Source organism: Salvia hispanica, chromosome 6, assembly GCF_029641045.1.
Source record: "Salvia hispanica isolate PSC_SH4W2 chromosome 6, Shi_PSC_v1, whole genome shotgun sequence".
NCBI classification, from domain to species: domain Eukaryota; kingdom Viridiplantae; phylum Streptophyta; class Magnoliopsida; order Lamiales; family Lamiaceae; genus Salvia; species Salvia hispanica.
In genome coordinates, this window is record NC_142697.1 from 43,481,993 (window position 1) to 43,498,100 (window position 16,108).

A 16,108-nucleotide genomic window follows, 5' to 3' on the forward strand; every position below is an offset into this window, starting at 1 on the left:
GACAATTTATTCTCATTTGAAATATATATACACATAATTAATTTGTTGTCCTTGCAAAAAAAGTTTTGTTATGCTTTGTTATCTTCAAAAAAGAGTTATATTCCTTTCGTCATTTCAAGAAAACCATTCCGTACCACTTAGGATAGAAACATCACCTTTAGTCATTTTCACCCTTCAAAGAATATTTCTTTTATTTTGAATCTTGCTAAATTTCAATAAAATACATGTGTACAAATTCATAAATATGTGTATACCACTGAAATGACGAATTTGTGACTGAAAAAAGTTATAAACTAAATATGAATATGACATCGATAATTATATTCCGATACAAAAAAAAAATAATTCACAAAATATTACAATAAAATGTTCAATCTTTAAATAGATATTAGAAATTACACACATCCATCAATCTCTATATGAAGATACAAAACATCCTCAAATGAAATGAAGCAATTGCCAAACCAATACAAAAGATATCAACCCTCATAAAAATTATCAAATCAACACTCCTTCACATATGCATGGTGAATCTTGAGACCTCCCTTCCACTTCCCACTCCAAACCTCGTACAACCCGAAGCTGAGCTTCCCATCGTCCGAGCCTTCAATTTGATGATCGGATCCTCTCGTCAATCTCCCTTTAATCTCAAACTGCCCTTTCTGATTAGGGTTGATCATAATCTTAGTCCACGTAGCCTTCTCCTCATTCCCTCTCTTGATCATGATATAAATCGGATATTTTCCCCACCCAAATGCGTCCGGATTCAACGACACGCTAAACCCTACTTCATAGCTCTTTCCCGCCTTTGTTCCCACCACGCCACCAGTCACCTCCAGCCAGCTCACTTGACAAAGCTCCGCCGCCAAATCACTACACCACCACCACCAAAAAAAAAAAACATTAATTTTTTTTAAATAGTTTCTATTTTATATGATAGTATGAAAAAAAAAAAAAAAAAAACTCACGTGTTTTTTGGTACGTTCCAATAGCGAGTGTCGTTTCCCCATACAATGTTGAAGTTTCTAGGATAAATCTTCATTCCTTGAGCACCCTACACACATCAAGATTTATTTAGATATATATATGCACACACTGAAAATTGAAATAATAAAGAATGTATAGAATTAATGTGTTTGTACCTTGGTGAATTTTAGTGAAGAATTTCCAGAATGGTGAGGGGTGGTGTTGGAGGCCATTTCTAACTTGAAACAAATTAATTATCAGAAGAAAGAGATGAAGAAAAGGATGTTGTTGTTTATGAGTTGGAGAGTTGTGAATTTGATTGTTTGGTATGGATTTGGTTGGAGTCCCTCATATTTATACGTATAGGGGACTCTTAAAAGACAAGGAATATCTTTTATTTAATTATTCTGAAATTTGGTTGGGGAAATAACGGCGAAAGGCAATGAAAAAAGAATAATTGCTTATGTGTTGTGATTGTATCGAATAAATTGTGCGTGTGAATTGATAATTACTAATCTTATAGTAGCATCCAAAGTTGGACTACTTTACTTTACATTTCCAGCTAAATACATGTATGTCAATTGTCATTACGTACGTAAACATGGAGATGATTTGATGTGGATGGAGATGCCAAAAAGTGGCATTTTATTTTATAGAAACGGCTGGAATCGGTCAAGATATTTCATTTCCTAATGAAATACTACCTCTGTCCCTCAGTTAGTGTCACATTTTGTCATTTCGGTCTGTCCCACAATAAGAGACACATTTCACTTTTTACCATAAATGGTACAACCCTAAACCCTAAACCCCACATTCCATCAACCAATTATACTCACATTTTTATTGTAAAACTAATATATATAAGTGAGACTCATAATCTACTAACTTATTCAATCCACTTTTCTTTACATTTCTTAAAACTCGTGTCCACACTAAATGTGGGACAGAGGTAGTATTCTATTGAGTAGGAGGACAAAATATAGACCGTAGATAATTAGGCATTTTTCTTCCAACTTATAAATTGAATTGAGGTTCGAGTCAATTTGGTCCAGCTTAGTAGCGAAATTTGAGTTTAGTCTATGACCACGGGCGGATCCGGCATAGAAGAGAAGAATCTTGGATTCGCCATGACCAATGGCTCGGTATATGTGGAGAAATGCATATATATAGAATAACATAGAGAGATACTCGACATTTATTTTAATAGTTTCATAAAAATAGAAATTCTTTCCATTTTAATTTATTTTCAAATAATAAAAACTCTTCATTTTAGTTTATCTTTGTGAGGTGGGACCTATTTTCAAGTAATACACTTTTTTTCTATCTCTTTTATTTTACTAATTTTACATTAAAATTCGTGTCGTTTTAAAAATTTCTATTTTAAAAAATAGTGGAGGTAGTATCAAATCTCGTATGTTTATCTCAATTATCCAGTAATTGTGATTTTTGCATTTTCTGAAAAGAGGTGTAAATAGGGAGTTGTATAAGAAAGGTAAAAAAGAGTAATGAAATCTGCAAAAATGCATCCAAATCGTCCAAATTTTCACTGCAAATGATAAAAATTGAATAGTGCTACTATAAAGCTTGGGTCCACATAAAAAACTAACAAACTGAATCATCACGTTTAAATCAAATTGTTAGCCCGGACATTTAAAATCCGAATAAATTATGAATAAAATTATACTCCAAATTGTTATCATGAATCTACTTTACAGTTAAATGAATCCCACTGCATTCATTCCCCAATTATGTCACGGTTTTTTTCTGGGCAATGATATGTCTAATATATTCAGGAGCATCACACACGTACTCTCGCAACATATAAAAATGCAGTAGTGCTCAACAACCATACAGATGGATTCGAGTCAGGCCCCCGCGTCCAGAATGGATTCCCTGCCTCCGGAGACAGACGAGATCCTTTGTTCCAAAATAATATTCAATCTCCTACTCCAACTGTCGGCCTTCCAGAAATTACGAGCAAAATGTACGGATATTTTTAAATACACAGCGGGAATCCTGTTGTTGGAAGAGGAGACCGAATAAGAATTTCGAACAGAGGATCTCCTCGTCTCAACCCCACACCAACAGACCTCCACACATTCATCTCCTTCACACACACACAGCCTATAGATGTTGATTATAATATTTGCATCAAAGTGGCCTCATCCATTGCATCAAGTCACAAGTATTTGTAAACAATTTAAGATATGCTTCAAAGGAATTGAGAATAAATAAACGTAGTGGAGCCGTAAGCTTAATGCATCTATACTAAAGAGCCGGCCACTATTTCTTCTAGAGCTATGGACCGTGGACTTCGACTACTTTGCATTCAAATTTTCGCGCTAGTAGGTCCACTTGTCTTACTGGTGGAAAGCATAACTTAAACACTTATTCAATCAAAAAGCAAAACAAAAAGAAAGAGAATCAAGCCATATTTAACACAGCAATTATTGATGGAGAATCATATTGTGCATACTGTAAGGCATAGACAAATTGAAAGCACATTCCTGCCTAGTCAAGTTGTCACTATAATCTATATTTAGCTAAGAAAAATCAAACCAGCTCCAGCTCCTAATCAACGCACGCGGATTCCAGATCTTCAGCAGTTACAGTTTGATGCAGCTGCAGGTTTACAAAGAGAATCCTTTGATCATGGAAGCCAGAAATATTTAACAAAATATTTGCCACGTTACACCTACTTCATCAAGAACTACATAATCAAACGCAAACTTACAGCATTGGCAGCGGTAAACCAATGAAAGGCGCGCAAGAATGCATCATCTTTTGAAGGGATTGCGTCATGATTCCAGATCGTGATATCTTCAAAAGTCGCAGCTGTCTCCCAGCACTGCGAATTCGTGCCATTATTCCCTTGATCATGACCTTTCTTTCCTAGGATGAAACCTAGAAAGAATAATAGAGTTATAGCACAATCGATTCAAGTTAATGTGATAAAATGTTTGGACGTTTACGATCAAATTTGATTATGGCGGAATCCTATTGGAACTTTTTGGCTGCACTACAGATTATATATCACTACAAATCAGATATTGTTCCAATGTGAAGTCAAAAAGAAGAATCAAAGCACAAAAACCAAAATTAGGCAATCATTGCTAAATATACTCAGATATAAATTACAGAGAACGCACAATTTATGCCCAATTATGCAGAATTTGTAGCGTAAAAATTAGGTCAACCATTTCTTCACAGAATCACACCTAATAAAAAAATGGCGGAAATCTGAGAATAAGAGAAGGCAATCACAGTTACCAGAATAGCCACGTGGAAGAGCAACAGTGGTTCCGTGCAATTTCCTCCCTCGGAAGTGCGCTTCCTCCACTTTTAGCCCATCTACCTCCATTTCTACAATTGAAGCATTCAAAGCGTTGTGCTCAGTGCATACATCAGTTGTACATTAGCATAAGCTGCATAGACGAGTTGTACATTCACGGAATTTTGTACCAGTGGGTTTGGGCTTGAAGTAGTGAGAGACAGGGGTGGGGCCATCGTGCTTGATGCAGCACGGCAGCTGATGAACTTTCCCCGTCAGGTCCGCCGCGGCACCGCCTCTGCTCAGATCCACGGCGATCGGCGCCAACATCTCCAATGATCCTTCATCTTTACCGTCCATCGAAGAGCAAAAGGAAACAACGATCGCTTTCACTCTACACTCTATCGTTAAAGAAACCCTAATTTTATACAACCCCTTTTTGTTTCCCGCGCTTTTCAGTACCTTGGATATAATTTGCCTGAATTATCTAGAATTCCCTTTAAAATTTAGACTTATTGGTCCTAAAATTATAAATTTCGATCGAAAATTTGGTATTTCCGACTGCATATTTTACAATTCCGGTTTAAAACAAGTGACTAGTTGATTATTGTAAAAGTTAAGGCCAAAATTGATCCTAAACACATGATCATTTACGATTTTGATCCTAAACTTTATCTTTTTGTCAATTTTTTTTCTAATTTTGAACAAAAATTATTAGTCTACCTGTTTCCGGTTCGAAACTAAGACTGGATTATAGATCAGAAATTAGGCCAATCAAGAAAACATGATTGAACGTTCTGATTTAACCATGCACCCCTGCATCAAATAACTTTAATAATCTAAAATATGCTAAACATGAAATGCTACAACATATACATACATACATGTATATATAGGGTTACGATTACAGCATTGACTGCTTGTTTGTCCAAGACAATAAATACTAGTACTACCATTACACAATGAATCTGCACTAAAACAACATACAATACCAATTGTCTCTACAAAACATTTCAGAAGCATCAATTCTCAGAATCAGTCAAAACAGGGCTATCCAATTCCTCCATTTGTGCAGAAGCAAATGACTCGTCACTCTCCACCGACGACAGCGAAGAGGGCGAATCGTCTGAGTCCGAGACGACTTCGTCGTCCATGATGATGTGGTGCTCGTCGTCTTCCTCATCATCAACCTCCGACACATCCGAGCCGGAGCCCCCCATCAGAAGCTTGTTTATCGCGCCTTTTGCAGTTTCCACGAACCATTCATCCTCAGGAACCGAGCTGTCGGAAGCAAAGATTCGTCAGCGCCAGATATATAAAGTATAGACTAGTGACCAAAGTTTTTAAGGAGGAAAAACCATTACCTCTGCGGATCTACTCCTCTAGCAGCGAATGCCTTGACAGCGCGGGCAATTATGTCTGACGATACCTTGTTGAGGTGTCGAGAAGGATAGCCAGCAAACCGTGCAATCTCAACGGTGAAGTGCATATCGAGTATCAACTGCAGTGGAGACGTAGTAGTGTTATTAATCACAATTCAGTTAGCACGTCAAACTATGCTTCATAGTCGGGAAGATTTGTCGTTGCTAAATCAGTAAAAAGGGGTGTTTAGAACCCGAACCTGCTGCAAACCAACTGGGCGAAGAGGAGCTGACTCGTTCTCCAGAACTCCCCAGAATTCCTCCTCATTCGACAACCACATCACCACGGTTTCGGTCAACCTAGCCAGTAGAACCTTCTGTATCTTCTCTTTTCCTAACAAAACATCTCCTGCCACCGCGGCCAGTTGCTGCAGCTTCCCGAATAATGCCTGTGGATATAGCAAATTACAGACCGCATTGCAGACAAAAATGGTAGCTTGTGAAATTACCAGTTTGAAAGGGCACGATTGAACCCGACCAGATCATATATTTTTCAAATTGGATGGTTACCTGGAATGGCAACGAAGGAAGAGGATCGGAGTTCCAGAGTAAATCTTTTCCTTTTCCACCGATATATATCTGCGCTTCTAATCTGGTCTCGCCATCTCTTGAATAAATGAAACTTAAAACATATTGTCGACAGAAATGATCCCTTAGTTTGTCGAGAGATTGTTGAAGCTGACGCCTCCATTCTCTAGGATCGATACTACTGTTAATAGGAGTCATTGCATTCTCCGTTAGACCATCTCCCGATTCTTTGCTTTCACCTAACGCGTTCCAGATTCTCGACACTACCATAGGCAATAACTCTTCGACAATTGTAAATGCAGTTCCCAATAACGCAAGCTGCTGAGAGTCTGTCTCCGCGTTGAAAGGCACATGTTCCTTTAGGTCAGTCAAATTGTCATCTTCAGTTGCACCGGTTAAGGATTTAATCAAGACTTCAACATACTTGTCAAAAAGCTCTGATATACGCGTCAGTATGTTTCCTCCAAAGTGCAGGATGACCAAGCGAGTTAGCTGCTCGGCTATCTCCTGGACGCACACAAGTAAATGGTTTGGTTAAATCTCGTGAATGTAACATTTTAAATAAGTTCCTCAAATGTTACTTTACTTGATTACAAAACATTGTCGGTGCTCTTACATGACTTGTGCAGAAGGTAGAAAGATTCAATGAAAATTAGACAGTAACTCACCTTGACAGCAAAAATGAATCTCATCCCGCAATCAACAAGCAGACGATCAGATGAAGTTGCGAATGTAGAAAGAGGAGATGCCAAACGAGGTGATAGAGGCATGCTTTCATCAGTTCCAACCAAATCAAGAGCCAATTTTCTGGCCCTTCGGAAGTTTAACTCAAGCACCTCTTCAACGTAAGGTTGCAAGAGCACGAGAAGTAGCTTCGTTAGCTTCAGATCCTGCTTTTCCAATTCAGAGCAGTGGTTAAGACTAGCCTGAACAAACACACTAGCTGCGCGCAAAGCAGAAGATGTCTCAGAAGGAGGGGCGTTTTCCTTGACCAATCGGACCAACGATTCTATCTCCCATTCTGCCCATTGAACTATTTTGTTACTATAAAGAGGGTTATCGCCAAACATCTGGCCAGAATCTTTGTTTGCCAATGAAATCATAGAGAAGACGAGATTAGACAGAGTGGCAGAATACGTTTCCGGATAGCAAGGGCACAGTGCAAGAAAATCTTCAATGCTTCTCTGGAGACGAGAACCGTAAGATTTCAAAAATATCTGATGTGCCAAGGGGCCCTTCCCAAGCTTCAATAAACTGGACAACACCTTCCTCAGTTCTAGAATACCAACTGAGGGCTGTCGGCTAATCTCAACGAGCTGGTTTTCAAGCATGGCTTTTCTCTTCGAGAGAGCAGACTTGAAAGAGGAGCTTTCATCAGTTGTACTATCCCCCGCCCCTTTCAGCTCGGGGTAAGTTCGCTCTTCTGTATCAATTGCATCTATTGCTTCTTCTATTTTATGCTCTGCCAGTAGAACATCCACATGCTCCAAAAACAGCATTCGTCGATCTTCCACTTCAGTCGAGAATATTCCATCAGTTTCATTAGTTAGAGGGTCCTCAGCCTCAGAGACATCTCCACCAGCTCCACTCCATTCTTCCAATTCACGAGACACGCCACTCATTAAATCCTGGATAAGAATCCCATGAGAAGAGATATGCTTTTGGAGGTCATTTAACTCGTGCTTCATTTCAACCACTTCATCAGATAACCTACAATTACCAAAAAAAGATACTCCATTTACACAAAGGCATACACTCGGATAACAGCTTTAGGTCAAAGAGACTAAATCGGAACCAAATCTTCTTATCGGAAAGTGATGCGTTTAAGCCAATTCAGCTTATTCCTATGTAAAATTTATGGTATTAAAAAGCTTACATTAAATACCATTCAAGATTGCAATACACTTTTTCTTATAAATCTTTGCAGATGTATGTGTATGAGCTGATTATACGAGCAAAATCTACATAACATCGTTCACGATATAGCCATAATACGAGCAGAAATCAAGCCGTTTCACTCACCTTAAAAAGGCCAAATACTTTGTTCGAGTATTGCTGCACAAGTTCTCAACTGCATCTTTCAAATCCAATAGCTCAAAACAGATCTTTCTGATTCCCTGCATCAATTTAAGTTGAAATTGCCACAAAAAAGGAGAGGATTAGTATTTACATTCACTCTTAAGCAGACTCAGAAGACCATGAAGCATTAAACACAAACAAAACAACAAGAAACATAATCTCTAACAGAAAAAGTTAAAATCTCAGTAGTAAACATAAAAAAAAGTGTCTCCATTTCTTTTTGAATGGATAATTTTCCCACAAAATTCCAACATAAATGCATCTAAATTTAAGCAATCCCCAAAACCCGAGGGCAAGAGAAGAAATAACACATTCCTAATCGATAGAGAAAATCAGGAGAAAAGGGAAGCAATTCAACAACCAGAAAACAGTTGCTAGACAATTAAATCAAGCAGCTTAAAAAATAAATCAAGTAAAAAAAAATACAACCAGGAACATCAAAATCATCCTTGACTCAAGTAATTCGCCTCCAAAAAACAGAGAAAAAATTCCCAAAATCTCATCTTTCCGTAATTCATCAGCTCAAGTCAAATTCAAACAGATTCAGCTAAGAAAAAAGGCATTAGAGCAACTTCTCAAATCATGAATGGAAAGAGATCCAAATTGTGCCTCAAATTCCATCATCTTATCCTCGAACCTTTTCAGTTTTGGACTGATAGACGGTGTCGATCTTGGACTGAGGCGTGACGCTTTCCATGGAGGGGAAATCATCTTCCTCTTCGCTGCTTTCCACCATTTTCATCCTCTCTTTATTCCGCTTTCGAGGCGAAGTTGCAGAGAAGTGAAGTGCAGAGAGAATCGAAGCAATGCCCTGAAAATCAAGTGGAGAATCGAGCACTCGGCAGCAGGGTTCTAGTTTTCGCTTTAGCAAAGGTTTTTGGTTTGAAAAAGTAAAGATCACTTTTTACTAATCTCATTTAATTTATTAAACTTTTTTGTAAATTTTAGTTTTGATGTGTTAATTTATTTTAAATTTGGGGCTTTATTCGGCCCAACAAGACTTGGTAGTACTAATTTTTTAGATTACATAAAACTTCAAATTTGAATCAAATTGATGTTATAGAAAAAAATTATAGAATGAATAGTGTCCATAATAATTTTACTGTATTAGATAAAACTTGGTGATCAATTGAATATAATTATATAACATATCTATCATTATATACCTGCAAATACATAATCCCAAGATTACTTTTTAAGAGATACTTCCTCCGTCCCCTAATAAGAGTCCTACTTTGATCGGGCACGAGTTTTAAGAAATGTTAAAAAAAGTTGATTGAAAAAGTTAGTGGAATGTTTGAACCATTTTTTTATATTGATTTTATAATAAAATGTGAGTGAAGTGAATTAGTGGAATGTGGGACCTACATATCATTTATGGAAAAAATAAAGTGTGACTCTTAATTGGAGACGGACCGAAATGAAAAAGTATGACCCTTAATCAGTGACGGAGGGAGTATTTAATAAATTATAAAAAAGAAAGTTATCTTTCTTAACAGGAAATAAGCATTTCAACCTAAATCGAGGAAAAGGGATATTTTTTTTTTTTATACATTTTGGAGATTTGACCACACTGATGCTTTAAATAGTAAAAAGTAGCCTCAAATAGATTGCAAAAAATGGTGAAATAATTAAATATGGTGAAATAATTAATCATGCTGAATTCAGATGCTACAATGGAGAAAAACTGACCAAAAAAATAACTAAAAAGGGACATAAGTCGCATAACTATAGTAAAGATCAAAACATTGATGTTACAAGGTAACAAATGTACTAATGTGATATACCAAATCAAAACTCAGACAAAACCAACAAATATAAGTTACAAAAAAATACTATAAATAACAAAATTTGGTACAAGCAAAGAGCAATCATGCATCATTTGCCTTCTCATTTGGCTCAACATCAGCAGACTCGTAAGCAGCGTCTCCAGCAGACGTATCCATGTCGTTGAGACCGAGCTCCTCGTTCTGCTCCCACGACCTCTCGTACTCCTCGACTGAACACAAGCACGACGACATTCAAGTGGCAGGACCAGGACGTGGAGACAACTTATAAGTTTAAAAAAATCTAAAGAAAATGGAAAACGGGGACGAACTTACATGATAACTGGGCGTCGTCCTTCATTTCATCGGTCGCAGGGGCGATGAAAGAATTGGACAGTGCGTCGTCGAGAATCAAAGTCCAAGGCTCTTCCAACCTTTTCAGCTGTAAATTACAAACCAAGCAAGTAATCAATCGATATAATCCAACTGAGATCCAATGATAGAAGTTTGCTAGTACATCATTTCAAGAATCTGCACCTGCTCGATTTTGGCCTGGAATTCTTTCCACTTGCTCCGTTTGTCATCATCCATACTATCACCAAAAGTGAACCCGTGCACTCTCGCAAGGCCTGCAATTGGGAGTTGAAGATAAGCGTTGAAGCTAGAGACCAGATGGTGCATAAGAGGTACGAGAAAACTTACTTTCACCGATCTTGGATATCAAGCCTTCGACAGTTGTGACGAGTCCGCCCAATGTGCCACTAGAAAGTTCCAGCTCGAGCTCTGGTATTACAACGGAGGCCGTATCCGACTACAATGGTGAGGGCATAATTAGGAATAGCAATACAAGCAAAGCTAACATGAAATAGCCTTCAATGGGATAAATAACTGCTTTTGTACCTTTATCACATCGCGACTAAGATCTCTGGCGTTCTTCACAAGAACAACTATCTTTTTCCCTTTATCGGGTATAGCACCACCAGGCTTGACCTGCAATGTATAAGATCAAATCATTGGTAGAATGATATAAGAAAACAGGACAAACTACGAGGCCAAAACCCATCAAGGCATGTAGTGAGACGAACCTCCGAGTTACGGTATCCACAGCCATCACATGTGGAAGCCATAACAATCACTTCTTGGAAGTAAGGGATATCTGTTTACAGTTAAGCTAACAACTTTGAAATGACAGAGGGTTAATCAAATGTCGAAATTCGCACTTCATGTGAGTTGAGACAACACCGAATGCAAAGGATACTCGTCATAAACATGCGACACTCACAGCTCGCGGCACAAGCACCACAAGTGGTAGGAAAAGTCATGACCTGTTATGACAAAGTGTTATGATATTTACTCCAATATTTGGAGTTGATTCGCTAAATGGGAAAATGTACCTCTTCAGGGGCTGAATACCGAAATAAAGCATCTGCTATTTCTGCACTATTACCCTGTGCAATAGCTCGGCGGCCGCCTATTGCTCCAACCGAGCCATGTGGTTCCTCTTGTGTTACAGAAACACTGTTTGAGCTGTCTAAGTTATTTTCAACACCGGGTTCTCGTTCTGACGGGTCTGCAACATACCCTAAGGCCGCTTGTTGTTCAGGCGTTCGCTCATAGAACTTGATAGTCAAATGTGGATCAGAAGACGGAGCGCACCTATACAGATTGCATCGTCACAATATGAAGTAATCATAGGATATATATCTGACACACAACGACATTTGAGATTCATTTGAAAGAGTTATTTTATGTATCATTCCATATATTGCATTTAGAATCAGGGGATCTCTTACGGATTCTCAATAAAGCTGTTTCCTGCAGGATCGTCGAGGGTGAAGGTAAAATGCGACTCGCCGGATGCACAAGTTCTCAGTTTCACTAAGAACCTATCGATTGCTTCAGCTGTCACAGGATCGACTCTCTGAAACAAAAGGAAATTATCATTATTAGGATGATTATAATGCCTGACAGTCAGTAAGGAAACATGAGCAAGGTTTACCTTCCGCTCTTCCTGAAGGGTCTCCAACCCCTCTATAGCTCTGACCAGTATCCCTTCTACCTATACATGCATCGGGAAATATTGCAAATTAAGCAGAGATGATGTAAACTGATTTCGAGATATGGGAGAAGTAGAACCAAAAGAAAATAAACTTAGCAGTGCATTCCCATGTGAAATAAGAGATACCAAAAGCATACCGTTGACAAGGAACCACGCTGAGCCTCTGGAGGAATCTCAAATTCCAATTCAGGGATCTGCAGAATCAACGAGATAAAACAGAAAAGCATCTTCAATTAGAAGAACTAAGAAAAGAAATAGAAGGAGCCGTCAATGCTATATCGTGATAATGAGGAATAGAGATTAAATGCATGACACATGTTGAGTAACTTCATACTACAAGATAATGTATCCATGCATCTCGCAAGAGACAGCACAGTAGTGAATCAGTAAAGTGAAAAAGAAAACTACCTTGATTGTGGCAGTCTCTGATTTCACCACTTGACGATTGAACATCTGCATATAAAGACATACACATTATCATTTAGAGTTTAAGGTCATAGATTTTTCGGTTAGTATCAAATAAATAACAGTTATCGAACACCAAAAAATTGCATTACAGCAAACTTCATAGAACGAACTCAGATCATTTCAAAATCTCCATTAAATAAGTATAACCCACAAATCCAACTACTCGAGATTACAACCTTTTTATCACCTGATGGAACATCCAGTACGTAGTGGCAGCCTTTAGGCTGTATTTCACCGGCAAATTGAACAAAATTATTCCTTGAGATAAAAGACACAAAAGGGAATAAGCATCAACAAATAAAAAAACGCGGAAGATAATATCAACCAGTACCCTTCTAGATTGAATTACCTCTCACCACAATGTGGACATTCAAAGGCTGATAGCAATATCTGCAACACAAGATATAAAAAAGGGGGGAAAGAAAAAACTTAGCATATAATATAGATAGTCGCCCAAACATACTACACGCACACATCTCTGATATAGTAGAAAAATCTGACCAAGATAGCACAACGAAGAAAGGGAGTTCACCTTTCTAAAATGAGGAATTACGGTTAGCAAGAACCGAGTCGTCCCCTGCAGAAAAGTATTTCATCAGGAAAACGAAAAACATGAAAAGGTAAACAGCCACATTGCCTAAGGATCACTTACTCAAGTATTGTTTTACACATATAAAAAGTTAATCTATCTCTTAAACATTAAGAGCCTAGACAAATAAAGAACTAGACACCAACTACGTTTCTCATGAAATCAATTAAAGGACTCATCATCTCCAATCATTTACACCAAAATTAAACTCATTTTTTAGGATATGTCACACCAAAAAATAATTTTACTCCAACCATTTACACCAATGTTCCGATTTACACCATTTTTGGGATTTTGTCTCACAAAACGTTTGCAGTAACACCAAATATGGTGTTGTTTCACAAAAAACACCAAAAATGGGTTTGAGTTTGGTGTACGGTTGGAGATGAAGCTTGATTCTTTGCAGTAAGTTTCCAGAAGCATTCAACAAAAAAAACTTAAGAACTCAAACAACAAGCCAGAAGAGAGCTTGAACCTATCAAATCTATACAAAAAAAGAAAAGAGAAATAGCTAAAATAAAAAATTAGCAAGGACCCTCAAGAGATATAGTCTTGACAAATCAACCTACATGTTTGTGCGCCTTCCCCACAGTCTAAACAAGCAATACAACATAAATTCAAATTAAGTTTAAAAAACAAATCTTGCAACCCTAGAGAAATACCCAGATGATGTATTGAAGAATCGCCAGCAAATGCGTAATAAAGAACACGAGAATTGCGAAAAGCGATGGCTTTAAACAAGCCAATGCGCTAAAACAACAATGAATTTGATGAAATCGAACAAAGCATACGTTTTCGCGGCAGCGCATGCAGAGGCTCTCGACTTCGTAGAGGGGGGCGTTGAAATCATCGGCCGAAATTGCCTCCACCACAGAGCCCACGTCGACGATTTGGGGCGGGTTGGTCTCCATTGACAGGTATGTAATTGCTATTGGAATTTGCTTCTTGAAATCTTTTGCGCTGCCGCTCTCTGGATATAGAGTTAGAGACAAGAGGTGGGAAGGAGGCGGCGAGGTTGAAGAACGTATTTTTGAAGGAGTGAGAGAATCTATGAAGTGTAAGAAGGGTGATTCTGATTCGGCTTTTTCTAATCTCACTTAAACGACAACATATTATACTCATTCAGTCAATTTGACATGTAGCCGTCTTAGCTCAGCTGGTAGAGCGCGTGGCTTTTAACCACGTGGTCGTGGGTTCGATTCCCACAGACGGCGTTTTATTTTTATTGACTCCCTTTTGTATTCTTAGACGGGCCGCGGGTGTTCGATTCCCACAGACGGCATTTTATTATTATGAACTCCATTTAGTATTCTTAGACGGCTCCGTTACATAGTAATGTGGTCGTTTCTCTTTTTAGTACAAATCAAAACATTTCTTCGAACTTATTTTATTCTCTCTTTATCCATCTATTTTTTTAATTTCCTATTTGATTCTTTTTTACTTAACCCCACTTCACATAATTTTTATTAAATCGCATGCCGAAAAGAAACGTTTCTACTACCACATAATAAAGAGAGTATAATCTTTCAGTTATTGAACTCAATAACATGTATTTTAAGTACTAATGAAATTTGCAATAGAGTTGAGGAATACTCATTCTACATGGCTTACATTGATGTTTAACTATTTTTTTTATAATGTGTTTTTTCAATTAAACTCTAAATTAATTTAAATTCATATAATGTTAAATATGCTTGATAGGATATTTCATATGTGAGCTTATAATAAGTTTCAACTTTGATGAGATCTCCAAAATTAGCTCAAGGCTTGTTCTTGTAAAAGCAACACAACTAAAAACTACAAGCATTACAACAACAACATAAACAACATTACAACAAACATTAAACAAGCATTACACTAAAAGGATAGGTGTTCTATCCCACAAAAAGATAGAACAAAAATAGAATGGATGGGGGGGTCGAAATGGAAGAAATTGGGGAGTGAGCAAATGGCTACAAAGAACCATTATTATCGACTCCACCGGCTAGTCACACTGTTCACTAGGGTATACTTTCATTTGAGCTCCACCACTAGAGGTATACTCTTTCGAGCTCCGCCCCTAAGGTATACTCTCACTCAAGCTCCGCCACTAGATACATGGGACTAGTTGTGAAGATTGTCAAGTGGCTAGTCCCGGACCAACCACAAGGCAAACATACCAAGTAGCTAACCTCGGGCTAACTACCAAATAACCATAGCCCGGCTATGGATTTGGTTTCCAAACATTCATCTCACCCAACATGGGGAGGGACTGTCACAAAGGAGACGTTCTTTTTCTAAACTCAATCTAATCTCTAATCTATTACAAAAGTTACAAAAGGCCCTATTTATAGATGTGGGAGATTGGAAGATGAAAAGTCACTCAAACTAGAGTTAGAATATGAAAAGACACTTAAAATAATTCAAAATCCCGCCTTTTGAATTCTTCTCGGACACAAATTGCCCGGTCGGGTGTTTTCATGCAACAAAACACCCGTCCGCATGAACTTTCTGGAGCCTCCTTTTTTTTACTGCGCGACTTTCGTAAAACGACCATAACTTCTTCATCCAAGCTCCGATTGAGTCGTGCAAGATACCCACGCGAAGCTATTTCGGTGGGGAAGACAATGGTGGTCTTTGAAGAGCATTTTGACATCATACGGATAGGCGAATCGTTGCTCAAATCTGACCCCAGTTGCGGCTTGGCTCATTATCACCCTTTCACCTCACTTTCCTTGGTTTAGACCTATCTGGATTCGCATCAAATTTAGTCGTAAATTGTTACAATAAGTCTATGCAACCAAATTTTGTACAACCAAAAATTGGTTTATTTGAGAAAAAAAGTAATTTATTTATGCATTTAATTAAAAAGTGTATACATATATATTGTATAAGGAATGTGCATAATATTATGGTTTTTGAGTATAATTTTTTAAATTTTTTTGAACTATAAAATATAATTAATGCATACTTTAATTCAAA

The 16,108-nt window shown here is 37.8% G+C and overlaps 4 protein-coding genes and 1 non-coding gene across 6 annotated transcripts; 1 reads left to right on the forward strand and 4 right to left on the reverse strand.

Moving 5' to 3' along the window:
- Window positions 1-356: 356 nt before the first annotated feature.
- On the reverse strand, window positions 357-1,301 carry LOC148923857 (protein PHLOEM PROTEIN 2-LIKE A9-like). Its single transcript, XM_048102166.2, has 3 exons — window positions 1,143-1,301; window positions 969-1,054; window positions 357-873 (listed from the first exon to the last, which is right to left on the reverse strand). The coding sequence occupies exons 1-3, from the start codon at window positions 1,197-1,199 to the stop codon at window positions 504-506; spliced, it is 513 nt and encodes a 170-aa protein (XP_047958123.1). The 5' UTR covers window positions 1,200-1,301; the 3' UTR covers window positions 357-503.
- A 2,097-nt stretch (window positions 1,302-3,398) lies between these two features.
- LOC125208286 (uncharacterized) lies at window positions 3,399-4,710 on the reverse strand. The gene is made up of 4 exons (XM_089061290.1): window positions 4,429-4,710; window positions 4,237-4,329; window positions 3,701-3,870; window positions 3,399-3,588 (listed from the first exon to the last, which is right to left on the reverse strand). Exons 1-4 carry the CDS (start codon window positions 4,595-4,597, stop codon window positions 3,538-3,540), a joined length of 483 nt encoding a protein of 160 aa, XP_088917416.1. The 5' UTR covers window positions 4,598-4,710; the 3' UTR covers window positions 3,399-3,537.
- Window positions 4,711-5,098: 388 nt separating this feature from the next.
- Window positions 5,099-9,148, reverse strand: LOC125207769 (LOW protein: exocyst complex component-like protein). The gene is made up of 7 exons (XM_048107247.2): window positions 8,903-9,148; window positions 8,209-8,303; window positions 6,855-7,896; window positions 6,169-6,693; window positions 5,859-6,047; window positions 5,602-5,738; window positions 5,099-5,518 (listed from the first exon to the last, which is right to left on the reverse strand). Exons 1-7 carry the CDS (start codon window positions 9,005-9,007, stop codon window positions 5,260-5,262), a joined length of 2,352 nt encoding a protein of 783 aa, XP_047963204.1. The 5' UTR covers window positions 9,008-9,148; the 3' UTR covers window positions 5,099-5,259.
- An 817-nt stretch (window positions 9,149-9,965) lies between these two features.
- LOC125206891 (uncharacterized) lies at window positions 9,966-14,187 on the reverse strand. Of its 2 annotated transcripts, XM_089060277.1 has the most exons (16): window positions 13,939-14,187; window positions 13,091-13,135; window positions 12,908-12,948; window positions 12,735-12,816; window positions 12,499-12,543; window positions 12,228-12,284; window positions 12,031-12,090; window positions 11,825-11,952; window positions 11,426-11,687; window positions 11,290-11,356; window positions 11,117-11,187; window positions 10,932-11,021; window positions 10,734-10,842; window positions 10,569-10,660; window positions 10,368-10,473; window positions 9,966-10,264 (listed from the first exon to the last, which is right to left on the reverse strand). In XM_089060277.1, exons 1-16 carry the CDS (start codon window positions 14,056-14,058, stop codon window positions 10,137-10,139), a joined length of 1,503 nt encoding a protein of 500 aa, XP_088916403.1. In that variant the 5' UTR covers window positions 14,059-14,187; the 3' UTR covers window positions 9,966-10,136. The 2 variants fall into 2 exon arrangements, with proteins under 2 accessions (XP_088916403.1, XP_088916404.1); XM_089060278.1 differs by lacking the exon at window positions 13,939-14,187 and having other exon boundaries at window positions 12,746-12,816.
- A 101-nt stretch (window positions 14,188-14,288) lies between these two features.
- TRNAK-UUU (transfer RNA lysine (anticodon UUU)) lies at window positions 14,289-14,361 on the forward strand. The gene has a single exon. It is a non-coding gene; the product is annotated as a tRNA-Lys (tRNA).
- The last annotated feature ends 1,747 nt before the right edge of the window (window positions 14,362-16,108 follow it).

Bases quoted from the DNA above. Each gene is read 5' to 3' on its own strand.
- LOC125208286 (XM_089061290.1), bottom strand. From the start codon at position 4,597: ATGGACGGTAAAGATGAAGGATCATTGGAGATGTTGGCGCCGATCGCC. The intron at 3,871-4,236 runs GTAACTGTGATT...TATTCTTTCTAG, and splicing joins TCTTCCACGTGGCTATTCTG to GTTTCATCCTAGGAAAGAAA. The intron at 3,589-3,700 runs GTAAGTTTGCGT...GTAAACCTGCAG, and splicing joins GGTTTACCGCTGCCAATGCT to CTGCATCAAACTGTAACTGC.
- LOC125206891 (XM_089060277.1), bottom strand. From the start codon at position 14,058: ATGGAGACCAACCCGCCCCAAATCGTCGACGTGGGCTCTGTGGTGGAG. The intron at 12,285-12,498 runs GTAGTTTTCTTT...TTGATTCTGCAG, and splicing joins CAGAGACTGCCACAATCAAG to ATCCCTGAATTGGAATTTGA. The intron at 10,661-10,733 runs GTAAGTTTTCTC...TCCCAATTGCAG, and splicing joins GATATCCAAGATCGGTGAAA to GCCTTGCGAGAGTGCACGGG.
- LOC148923857 (XM_048102166.2), bottom strand. From the start codon at position 1,199: ATGGCCTCCAACACCACCCCTCACCATTCTGGAAATTCTTCACTAAAA. The intron at 1,055-1,142 runs GTACAAACACAT...TGATGTGTGTAG, and splicing joins CTTCACTAAAATTCACCAAG to GGTGCTCAAGGAATGAAGAT. The intron at 874-968 runs GTGAGTTTTTTT...GTGGTGGTGTAG, and splicing joins TGGAACGTACCAAAAAACAC to TGATTTGGCGGCGGAGCTTT.
- LOC125207769 (XM_048107247.2), bottom strand. From the start codon at position 9,007: ATGAAAATGGTGGAAAGCAGCGAAGAGGAAGATGATTTCCCCTCCATG. The intron at 7,897-8,208 runs GTGAGTGAAACG...TGGTAATTGTAG, and splicing joins AAGTATTTGGCCTTTTTAAG to GTTATCTGATGAAGTGGTTG. The intron at 6,048-6,168 runs GTAACCATCCAA...CTATATCCACAG, and splicing joins TTCCTTCGTTGCCATTCCAG to GCATTATTCGGGAAGCTGCA.